Source organism: Crotalus tigris, unplaced genomic scaffold (assembly GCF_016545835.1).
Source record: "Crotalus tigris isolate CLP2741 ecotype Arizona unplaced genomic scaffold, ASM1654583v1 scf7180000017793.814357, whole genome shotgun sequence".
NCBI lineage: Eukaryota > Metazoa > Chordata > Lepidosauria > Squamata > Viperidae > Crotalus > Crotalus tigris.
Window position 1 is genome coordinate 134,973 of NW_024096640.1, and position 12,361 is coordinate 147,333.

General features: G+C 46.5%; 1 protein-coding gene across 1 annotated transcript; it reads right to left on the reverse strand.

Annotated features, from left to right (window-relative positions):
- Nucleotides 1-1,198: 1,198 nt before the first annotated feature.
- Nucleotides 1,199-10,801, reverse strand: LOC120307593 (CD209 antigen-like protein E). Its single transcript, XM_039342479.1, has 8 exons — nt 10,568-10,801; nt 9,915-9,992; nt 9,107-9,223; nt 7,987-8,085; nt 7,261-7,347; nt 5,366-5,517; nt 3,866-3,981; nt 1,199-1,714 (listed from the first exon to the last, which is right to left on the reverse strand). The coding sequence occupies exons 2-8, from the start codon at nt 9,967-9,969 to the stop codon at nt 1,558-1,560; spliced, it is 783 nt and encodes a 260-aa protein (XP_039198413.1). The 5' UTR covers nt 9,970-9,992; nt 10,568-10,801; the 3' UTR covers nt 1,199-1,557.
- Nucleotides 10,802-12,361: the final 1,560 nt, after the last annotated feature.

Here is a 12,361-nt window from a genome sequence, read left to right on the forward strand (position 1 = left end):
AGCTGATGCGCGCTGCGCTCCGCGGCTCTGACACTTCCCCAGCTGGACGGCTAAAAGCTAGCCGCCATCGCCGTCGCCTCCCACCGGAAGCCCTGGAATCTTATAACAATAGATTTTTCCTGTTTTCAGTTCAGTTTTATTTTTCTGTTATCCCATTCAGTTTATTTTCCCTGGCTAGCCATTTCCTCTTCCAGTTGTTTTTACAGCTTGTGTTCTTCCTTTTCCCATTCTGAAGACCCAGCTAAATTTTACCTACATGTCTGTCTTACATCCTGCCTTTACATCTGCCCACCACAGATCACCCAGGCAGCCCAGCAGCGTCATGGTGGCCATGCCCTCCGCCCGTGCCCCGCAGCATCATCTGTGTGTGACAGGGCGCGAGGGCAGAGTCTTGTCCCTGTTGTTTGGCTGCCATGCCCTTGGCTGTGCTTCTCCGTGAGGACTGTGCTCAGGGGCAACTTTTCTCTGGGGGGGGGCTGCTGGCGAGGAGGAGGGGGCCATAGGGGGAGGTGGGGCTGGGGCGATGGTGCACGTGCCCACAGAGAGGGCTCAGAGTGCCACCTCTGGCACACGTGCCATAGGTTCGCCACCACTGTGCTGGCCCATTCTGTTGTGAGGAACAACAATTCTTTGATGAATAGGAGTGTGTCAGCAGAGTAGAAAGACAGAAAGAATGTGTCTGAGTCAAGTAGGCACATAGAGAAAGGGTGGCCTTGACGTGTCTAGCTCAGAATTAGCCTGGTAAAAAAGTTTCTATGGCAACCTACTGACACGGCTCTTTTTCCAGGATAATGATTAAGACACAGAGGGAGGAGCCACCACAGAGAAGGCCCTTCTTTTTAGTCCCACCAGATGGACCTCCTTAGCAGAGAGGACCCATAACATTCTCTGCCTCCCTGCTTTGGTGGGTCGGGTGGACGTAACTGGGAATAGACAATCCTTCAAATAATCTGGTCCCAGGCCATGCAGGGTTTTAAAGACAACAACCAGCATCCTGAATTGGACCCAGAAGCAAATCAGAAACCAGTACAGTCCCTGCAAGAGGAGTGACACACGTGCAAATCTAGACTTGCTAAAAACCACGTGGGCCAGCGTATTTTGGACCAACAGCAGCTTCTGGATGCCTTTTAAGGGCAGCCCCATGTAGAGGGCCTTGTAGTAGTCAGGACGGAGGGTGTCTGTGCTGTGGGTGACTGTGAGCAGGGCTTGTTGGTCCAGGAATGGGTGTGACTGATGCACAACCTGTAGTTGCTTACAGGGTTAAGGCTTCTATATGCTACAGAGGGAGTCTTTCCAGTGAACCCTGAATAATAAAAGCTGCAATGAGCCTTGATTATCTGCTCTGGGTTTTCATTCTGGACCACTAATTCAGCAAACCTCCACTTACCACATCTCAATAAACTTTTTCAGACAGTGTAAGATAAGTTTTGTCGAGAGGATAAGGACGAGTAGGAAGCCGGCAGAGAAAAGGAAGTTGGCAAAATTTGGTTCCAGCCATGCATTTATTAGCGCCAATGCTACTGGATTTGGAGATCAGATTTCACCGTCTTGAATTAGCTAGTAGAACCACACCTTTTTCGGCTTCATCTTACAACTAAAGTATGTTGCGTGACTACAAGGAGCATCATGCCAACAGTGCTTAACTGAGCAGTGAGATGCGACGTGAATGCAGGTTTCTTTATATCCACCACTGGGTTGCCTTGGAGCCCAGAAGCTGAAAAAAAAAAACAATACTCATCAGTCTCTACCTACATCAGACATGTCAAACACAAGGCCCGGAGGCTGGATGCGGCCTGGAAACAGTGAAAAACCAGCCCCTGCCGTATGGGCCCCACCCCCCGGGTGCATGCTGGGGAGGTGTCCCCCTTTGTGAGGAATGAAGAAATGCACCATCGCCTGGAAGTGGCCAGCAAATGGCCCTTGCCTACTTCACATATCCGGCTTGATGGGCTCTGGGGGAGGGGTTTCGGCAGGCAGCGGGGCGCTCTCTTCACAGCGCCGAGAGGCTGAGCTGGGCAGCGCAAATCCCAAAAAGAAATGTGAGGCTGCCGAGATCCCAGCCTGTCCAGTTTCAGCAGGCAGCGGGGTGCTTTCCTCACAGTGCCAAGAACTGAGCCGGGTGGCGCGAATCTGATGAGAAGTGCAATGCTGCCTCGCCCCCAGCCTGCCCAGTTTCAGCAGGCAGCAAGGTGCAAAGCTGGCGAGCTTCACACCGCCCGGCTCAACCTCTCGGTGCTGTGAGGAGAGCGTCCCGCTGCCTGCCGAAACCGGGCAGGCTGGGGGCTGGGCAGCCTTGCACAGGTAATGTTGACTCTCACACTGCTCGTGGCATCCCCTCCCCCAGAGCCCACCAAGCCATATATGTGAAGTAGGTGAGGGCATGTGAGGGAGGGTCTGAGGGAAGTCCTGCCTTAGTCCTGCCCTGCTGCCCTTTCACCATCCCCCTCCTCCTGGCCTATCCTGGGGGGTCTCCCATCCTATTGCTAAGGAAGCTTTGGATACAAAGCCGGGTCTCCTCCTATGGAGAGGGAATGAACCTCCCTCTGACTCTGCCCTTGTACCCATCATGAGCAACCTGGCTAAGGAGAGCAAGCACAGCAGCAGCAGCCTTGAGGAGGAGGTAAGTGCAGCTGTGCGCCCTCTTGGGGAAGTGGAGCTGGGCTTGGGGCCGCGAGTGCTTGAGGGCCAGGCTGGGCATTTGACCTCTGCTGTCCAGGGCTCCCGGCAGCCCGCACCACCATCCAACCGCCGCCCCCCGCATGGCCTGAGAGGAACAATGAGGCTCCTCCAGTGGACCATGCCTTGGCACTTGCCCTGATCCCACCCCCTTCTGCCAGAGACCCTCAGATCTGTCCCATTCCTGCCCAGGCCCCCACAGGCACCCTTGAAGCGAATGATGTAGAGCTGGCCATGCCCATCCAGTAGGCCACACCCACTCCATCCACGCCCACCCAGTAGGCAGCACCCACCTGGCCACACCTACCCGGCCCCCTGAGGGCAACCACAATGCTGATGCAGTCCTCAATGAAATTGAATTTGACATCCCTGATCTAGATATGTAGATCTAGAGATATAAATGTAGAGATCTAGGTCTACATCTAGATTTAGTCTGGATCTAGATCTTTGTCCTGCCACCAAATCACAATCACAATGGGTTATTTTTAGATTAGGATATGCTGTCGATACGAAATACAAAACCTGTTACTGGCAAATTTACAGCAGGGCATTGGCATGGGGGGAGAGAGTGGATGTTGGAAGCTCAGCATGAGGTCCACGGGGACTTCTAATGGTCAAGGGTGAGGGGAGATTAGGGGTTATATTTCATCTTGACACATCTGCGGCAGAAGAAGTCCTAATGAAGGAGAATCTTTGTAGCTCAGGGTTGAAATGAGGGGTCCTTGGTGCTCTCTGATCTTGCTGGTTTTCTTGCAGATGTTTCATTGCCCAACTAGCTAACATCATCAGGGCTAGTGCCAGCACTGTAGATGTTATCTCGTTTGGGTAACAAGAAACATCTGCAAGAAAACAACCAAGAAGATCTGAAATGGCCCTGCTGCTGTTGATTGATGTGGTTTGTCAGACTTCCTGCCTTTGTGTGACCATCTGTGATTGATCACTTGAGACTGCACTTTGCCCTTGCCAAAGGCACTGAAAATTGTGTTTAGGAGCTCTACTGGTGTATAAATTCCTGTTGCTTGGTTTAGGGTGTCCCTCCATCTGAGCTCCACTCTACCACTCACTTATCATAATATGTAAATTCAACAAGCGGTCTGCCAGGCCTGAGCCAGGTCTTGGGGAGAGGGTGGTAGGCATGAAGTCCTTATGCACAACTTGTCACATACTTGGAATCTGTTTGAAAACTTACTGATTGTCTGCATCGTGTCCATCTACCCACACCAGCCCTCTAGGACCACTCGTGTTCTTCTGTAGTCCAATCCAATAGCTACGCTTATTTCTATTTGCCACTTCATCTATAAAAATCTTCACAAAGGAAAAGTAGATTAGATAGATAGATAGATAGATAGATAGATAGATAGATAGATGAGAGAGGAAGGGAGGGAGGGAGATAGACAGGGAAGGAAATGGGGGAGAGGAAGGAGAGAGACACAGAGAGAGATGATATAAACCAGTGGTTCTCAACCTGTGGGTCGGGACCCCATTTGGGGTCGAACGACCATTTCACGGGGGTCGCCAAACAACGCAGTCCGCCATTTTTTCCCCTTTTCCTTAGCTGTGCTACTCCCTTTTATTCTATTGGCTTTTGAAAGCCAATAGAATAGACTCTCTTGAATAGAGTCTAATTCTATTGGCTTTCAAAAGCCAATAGGAATTGTCCAGGCTGTCTCTGCCCTGCTGAGCCCGCCAAAAGTCCCATTCTGCAAACGGTGCTGCACCAGTTGAGTAGTCCTCGACTTATGACCGGTTGAGTAGTCCTCGACTTACGACCGGTTGGGGGGTCGCGGCATTTAAAAGGTTGAGAACCACTGATATAAACATTATTGGAAATTAAGGTTTAAGGGAGGAACATCTATGGGTATAAAGCAATGGTAAACGGGATCTATGACAACTCTCTGCAATTAATATTTTTAAAAATTATTTTAAATAACTAAAGGATTTGTCGAATTGTTGAATTTTCCCACAGCAACCTTTCCCATGGCAAGTTGGCCATGGCGAGTTGTCATGTGGCAAATTAGCTGTGGCAAGTTGTCCCATTCCAGTACTGGGCCATCATTCCTTCTTCTTCCCTCCCTCCCTCCCTTTCTTCCTTCTTTCTTTCCTCTCCCTTTTCTCTCTTTTTCTTTCTCCTCCCTCCCTCCCTTTCTTCCTCTCCCTTTTTATCCATTTCTCTTTCTTTCCCCTCCCTCCCTCTTCCTTTCCCCCTTTCTCCCTTTCCCCCTTCCTTCCCCCCTCCCTCCCTCCTTTCCCCCCACCCTATATTTTCACAATATGCAGCGCAGCTCCCCTTTTCCTGTGCACCCCAGGAGGCAGGGGCGGGCTCTTCTCATCTATCCTTCCAAAAGAAAATTCCCTCTAAGCCCCTTTCAGCTTCCCAGCAAATTCCCTGCATTCTTCCCTCTTGGGTCCTAACCAGGCCTGATCAAGGATGCCCCCCCCCCCCCCGCCCATGCTCTCTCTTGCCCTTATCACTCCATCGGCCAACACAGAAAACCTTCAGCATCCGTTCCTCCCTTCTGCGTCTCTTACTCTCACTTGCTCTCCTTCTGTTGTCTTGGGGATCCAGGCAGCTTCCCGGCTGCACCCATTTTCAGCCACCAGCAACTGATTTTCAGTTTCGAAAAAAAATTGAGGCTTTTTCATGAAATACCTATTTTAGAAAAATGGTGACATATATGATTGTACTCACTTGTTCTTCACCAAATCTACAAGTAACCAAATCTGCAGCATGCCGTTGTTGACAGTCTTTACGAGCATCCGACCAAGATTTTTTTACAGAGGAAAAGTAATAGAGATTTCTTTCAAAAGATTGCCACTCTGGAAGCATTTTAGTAAGAATTTCTTTGAATCCATAGAGAAAACAAAAATATTACATTATTTAGTGCGAAAATTTTACAAGCATACTCTAATCTTTAAAATGAATTCACGGTTCAAAGTTGATTGTATACTTAGGTTGAAGTACAGTGTTCTTCCTAAAATTTCAGAAAAGTATTTTAAAACAGTTCTCTGTATTTTTTTTATTTATTAAATTTATTTGCTGCTCATCTCGTGACCCAAAGGAGGGTTCCGCGAAAAGGGAAGTGGCAAAGAAACATTACAGAAAATCACATGATGATGAGTCTAACCAGAAAAGAGAAGTGGGATGGATGGCTATTGGGTGGCACCAGAGTGTCAAGGGGTGGGCACACCACTAAGGTATAAAGCCTGCCTCAAAGATCTGGGTGTTGCCACCTGGCCTAACCATCGCACTTAATGACTGCTGTCCATTTGGTCCTTATCGCAATAAGTTGTTGAAATGTAAGTATGGAATTTGTGTGTTAAATTTAAATAAACCTCTGGATCCTAAAGTGAGAATTTTGTTGTGTGTTGTCTCTTGTTTCTCTTTAACAAGTTTTTTTCCCCTGACAGTTTTTGTGCGTTGGCCGGGAAGGGACGAAGCTGAAAGAGGCCTTGTGTTCCACAGGAGCATCTGAGCTCCAGGTTTGGACCATAGGCAATCAGCTTGTGCTCCCTCTCCAAGTACCCAGTCACACTCCACTTTGGACCAGAGGTAAGGAGGTACCCCTTTCTTGGGACCCTCTTTTTTGTGTCATCTCCAGTTTTGGCTGCACGGGAAGATGTGCTTGGGAGATAGCAAGGTTTCTGTGGAAAGATTGTCGTGCCCTTAGGCAAAATGGTCGGGCAAGTCTAGTGGCAGTGGAAACTACCATGACCAGGACCTGAAAGGGAGCTGACATTCCCGGGGACTGATCAGCCCCTTGTAAGTGTTCCAAGGTAGTGCCTTGATTGAGTGTCATACCCTGGTGTTCAAGTGGCCTCCCCCTCGCCACTAACAACTCCATTTAGGTTGTGCAGATTTCTTTTGGTGAGTAATGATGTGTCAGTTTTGTGGCTGCCCCTGTTGGAATGAATGCTGTTGCTTTCATTGCGTTTACTGTGGTCCTGATCATCCAGATTGTGTTGCAAATAATGGTCCCTGCTCTGTGTTTTGTGTGATTGTGCGAAATATAGATTTGTCTATTGTGGACAAAAGTTTCCCAGGATGATGGTTATGATTCTAAGTGAATTTGTATTTGCGTCTCTTTATAGCAGTGGCACCTGGCATAGTGGTAGTGCCTAAGAGTTCTTCATTATTTCCGTTTCTCACTTGCATTAGCTTTGTAGTAGAAATGCCGATCTTTTGTGCCGCCCATTATATCGGTTTATCACTTTCCCTGTCCCTCCTTGTTCTCTTTCTCTTTCTGATATGTGTGCTATTTTTTTCCCCTTCTCCCGTATTTTCCACGCTTGCTTTCCAAATAGATGTTGACCACTGCCTTTCCTGTATATAAGGGCCAGCTATCTTGGCATATACTGACTATGGTGCTACCTGTCCCATAGATAAGGGTCAGCTTGTTTGCTGGGGTGGCACACCTTTTTTGTTTTGTTGCTACACTATGGGACTGGACCTTCTCTATGGATAAGGACTGTCTGCATTGGCAGGGCTCAATATCCCTTTATACCCCTGGATAATTTTCTCTCTTGAATTTTAGATTGCTTATTCTACAGTCTTAGGCTTCAGGATCGTGGACTTCATTAACTTACTAAGTTCTGCTTCTAGCTCTTCGATCTTTAGGGTCCAATTGAACAGCTCCAATGTTAAGAGATGAACCGCAGCAAGGATCTCCAAGTCTAAAAACATGCGGCAATTCAAGCCAAGAGATGTGAAATAAAAATCTACAATAAGTATCAAATCATGTCCCAATTCTTTTAGATTCTGAGAGATTAAGGAGACTGTGAGAGAATATGGTGAAATCCTGGAAGATTTTGAATGAACAACAGTCAACCTACATGAGATTTATGAAATCCTCATCCATAATTATGTATAAAAGTTTAGACATTTGAGGATGTTCTGTTCAACAGGCAGATTGGGGTGGGAGCTGACCTCAGAAAACGTTGAATTTATTATGTTGCCAGCTCATACAGCGGGGGGGGGGGGGTTTGCTTCCGTGCATTCCTGCATCCTCTCTTGAGCCAGGGCCACGTGCAACAGGAGGTTGCCTTGGTAGGAAGCCTGTCAATTGGACATCTCAACTTGCCCAGAATATCCTAAGCAGGCTTGAAGTAAAGTGGCCCTGGTTTGCTCTTTTGGCAGACTAGCAAATGTGTGTCCAAACCTGTTGCTGACCCCACTAACAAGGAAACCTGCCTGTGGCACAGGTGCTATTAAGACTGGTAACCGAGTTGCACCTTCTCCAGCCTGCTCTTAAAAGCTGTCCCGTTTTATTGCAGCCAAGCAGCTGTTTCTGAACCTGCTGGCTCCTTGCTTACCAGTTTTGCCTTCTAAACTTGGATCGTAATCCACAGCAAATTGCCGAATTGAAGCCACTGCTTTTATATGCTTCTCCTTCCTATTTACTTCAGCTTTGTCTATAGAAGAGAAAGGAGAAGAAGTAGAGTGTAAATTTCCCCTCCCAATAGTCATAATTGAATATACTATTCCCACCATTTGGGTTTACATTCAATTTGCTTTCGTATGTTTCCTGATCTTTGTCAGTCTCTTTTCACATTCAGCTTAACTTGATACCTACACCTGAGCTCTCTTTGGAGATTCTCAGTCATCCAGGTCATCGTTGTCCCAAAGGTGCTTTTCCCCAAAAGGTAACTGGACTTTCTTGGTGTTTTCTTTGAAATGTTTCGCTTCTCGTTCTCTTTTTCAGAACTGAAGAAGCTCCTTGCTCTTCTGGTGGCCTCAACCATCATTTCTTTATGCTGTTCTCGTGTCTCTTTGATGTTGTCTCTCCATCTTCTTTGGGGTCTCCGCTGTGTTCTTTGATCTTCTCCTCTTTTTGTATATGTCTCATACAGTACGGAATCCCACGACATCCTCTCCAAGTGAGCAAACCACTTTATTTGCTGTTTTCTATGTAGTTTAAGATTGGTTCTATGCCAACTGTTTCCCTTATGATATTATTAGTCACCTGAGTTAGGATGCCTTTCAAAAGAGAAATTGTGTCATTCTAGTTGGTACAAGCATCCGAGGATTTGGGATGTTGATTTCAAGGAAGTTGAAAAGAATTTACTAAAATATCACCAAAGCTATTTTCCCGATGAAGGTTTCCCGATTGTGAAAGAGAGAGACTGAATTGTTCCCTGGCCTAATTCGTTGAAATCTGTGAGTGGTGACAATAAAGGAGAATATTTGTAGCTCAGGGTTGAAATGAGGGGTCCTTGGTGCTCTCTGGGTTGTTTCCTTGGAGACATTTCATGACCTAACTAGGGAACTTCATCAGTGCTAGTAAGGAGTTGGGTCTGCTCTCAATTTATACTCAAGCCACTAGAATACAGAGTCTTTTGCATGTGGGGAGAGAAATCAGTGCTCCTGTTGAAACAAATTCCAAGGGACCTTCAAATAAAGCCTTTATCGATCTCTTGTAAGAAGACAACTTACACAGATAGGTTGCAATTACAGCAAGAATGAAGGAGATGAAAACCAGTATTTTAGTTCTTCGTTTGGCTTTATCTGGATCCACGAACTCACCCAATCGCTGGAAAATGGGCTTTTTTGCTGGAAGAAGACAAATGGGTAGCTTAATCAATTGTGAGGCTGACCATTCCTTTTCCCCAACCCCTGCTCTTTCCTGGAAGGTGGTCTCATGCATAACAGGCAAAGGACCCCTCCCTTTGCCTATTGGCCCAAGAACGGTTTTGCATCCCTCAACAGAGACGGAAATGTTGAGCAACTTTCTAAGCCTGTGCGGTGAGAACTCTACTTTTGCCACAGTTCATATCGGCAGCCTTGGAAGGGAAGACATCACATTTGGCATTTGTTTTTAACTTAAGTCAGGTTAAAGGGGGGGAGGAGCTGCTCTAGACGGTTTCAGAAGGTCAAAAGAAGATGCTCCTTAAAAGAGGTCTCCTTTTGACTGGACTCCCCTATGTTTTCTTGTGGCCTGTCAAGGATCTAAGAAGGGGGAGGGGGCATTTACAGATAGAGACGGAGGAGCACCCATTGCAACTTCCCCTTCTCTACCTGTAAATGCTCCCTCCCGCTTCCTAGACCTTTCCTTTACTCTTTTTTTCCTACTTATTTACATGGGAAGAGGAGGTGGAAATAGGGAGGAGGGGAAGAAGAGGAAGCGGAAGGAGAAGAAGGAATTCTCTAGATTTAAACTCAATGGAGGTTATGCTATGGAAAGGAGGCAGCATCTGCAACGCTTTATAGAAAGAGGGGATAAATAAGAGTATAAGCAACCTACGTCCAGCTTTGACAGGTGGTTTGGGAGGTGGTTTGGGAGGTGCTTTGGGTGCCATTTTATCTTCTTAGTCCATTCATCCTGCATTGGAATTTATAGAATATGACACAGGTTATTTATTTATTTAAAAAAACTATATTCAGAAATGTAATATACTTCTTCCTCTGGAGTTTAATCTTTTATTAAAAACCAAGAATCCAGACCTCTGAGGAATCCAGACCTCTGCATGGACCACCCAACCTTTGACAGCTAGGTCCTCAGTCTGCAAAGTATCTTAACTGGCCTTGGAGTGATTCTTGAGCTAGTTCACTCTGGCTGATTTCTGACCGTAGAGCCTTTCCTGCAAAATCATAACTTTCCCTCCTGTTATCTAGGATGTGAAAAGGAGAATGACTGCTAGGACCTCCATCTTCTTTCTCCTTGATCCAAATGGGAGAAAATGTGCAGGATCCTTAGACCACTACAAGGAAATTGAGCCCTGAAACCTTCGTAGAAATCAGCGGAAGGATTCTCAAACGATGTGAGGGTTAGTAAACTACATCTGAAGCCTTTCCACAATTTGTCTGCGATATCCCCACCCATCTTGCAAGTTCTCTGCATGACATCTGCACGCACCCAGACGCCCAATCAATAAGGCAACTTTTAGATGTGCTTACTAGTTCAGAATAAAGGAAGGAGATGACACGGAGGACATCCTGGTTGCTACCCAAAGATTGAAATCAGACTGCCACTTGTCCAGTGCAATGACCAAGCAGAGCTTTGTGAGTCAGAGCCTCTGACCTCACTTATTGTACCATATTACATCACAATGGCTTAGTCAATCAATCATGTCAGCTCAGCAGCCACATGTGAAGATGAATGCTCCAGGAATGCTGCTCACCCCACCTCATTCGTACCTTCCTGGATGGGCTCAGAATTTCTCTCAGCCAAACTGGCAGCTGTTTTTCTGATGATGTCAAACATTCCAAAATCCCTATTCCAGTTCCCCCCTTGGCCTTCTTTGAGTTGATGATGTTGCTGTCTAGCTGCAATGACGGCAGTTGCTCTTGGATTCTTTGTTACGTGGGGAATCCAGCTGTCATAGTTCTGATAGACGAGACCAAACAAATCAGAACTCCGAGGCTAGAGATTTCCTCAAAGAACATGTTTATTGGTTACATAGTATCAGCACGGTCCAAAGTGAAACCAAGTCTGCAATCCCCTTCCAAAGAGAAACACTACTACAAAGTTAAATCTCCCACCCCATGGCTATGCAATCAGCTACTTTTCCCAATAGAACAGCTTGGTGGGATTTCTAACCAAATGCTCACATGCCCCACCTAATTGACAGAAATGAACCTGGCTCCCATGGGATAGTGAATTGTTTAGACTAGCAAAAATCCTCGGAACCCCCTTCCATTCTTGTGGCAACCTAGGATGAGCAAGATGGCTGCTGCCAGGTTCGTTGTAGAGTTGACACCAGCAGCAGGTAGAAGCCGTTCTATGAATTTCTCTAGAGGTGCCACAAAGGACAGCGATGGGGGATGGCTGTAATGTAAGAATCAGCCCTATGGAACCATGAATGAATTTTCCTTGAAGGATGAGCTTCCGAGAGAGTTGCCCACATGTTGGCTTTGACCAGACCAGTCTACCAGTGCTTGGATGTACCAGCAGTAGTATTTTCTGCATCTACTTTTGCTTTTCTCCTTGACAGTTTCCTATCAAGAATTCTGATTTGAACAAGATCAAATTCTGCTGTTTGAAGTGGTTAATGGTTTTGATCATCATGGAATTCTTCATCAAAATCTGTATTTTTTTTAAAAAAAAGATATACAGTATATGTGAACCTGAAAGAGAAGCCTGATCTGCTGAGATAAGACGTTCATAGCATTGCTTAATTTGTCATGGGTGGAGTTGTACAATTGGACGTCATACTTCACACACAACAACGGATAACCTCAACCAACAGCCTCATGTAGATGTTGAATAGGAATCAACATAGCAGTTGCTGGGGGTGGGATCTCTCCTCTCCAAACACCACTGACTGTTATCAGGATTAGAACAGGCTACCTGATGAGGTGACAATTTTTTCCATGCAATCCTTTCCGACTGTTGACGTTTCTCTGGACCAGGCCTCTCCACGTCTTCCGATCTTGCACTACTTCTCTGAACTGCTCTGTGCTCTGGCTGGTGTCAGCTTTGAGGGCCTCCACCACCGTGTTCTTTGGCAGCCTGGTTTCCTTTTACTGGTAACTCTCCCAAAGTTAATTGCTTTCTCCAGTGAATTCCCATTCATGGCACAGCCAGAGTAGGTGAGATGCCGTTTTGTGACTTTTGGGCTACCTGACACTACAGCATATGCCCAGCTGCAAGCAAGAGGTTGGGTGTATTGCAAAGTGCATCAGAAAAAAGACCCATGTCTTGTCTTCTTAGTTGCTCATAGCTGCTCCGAACTTCAAGGGGTTCACTTA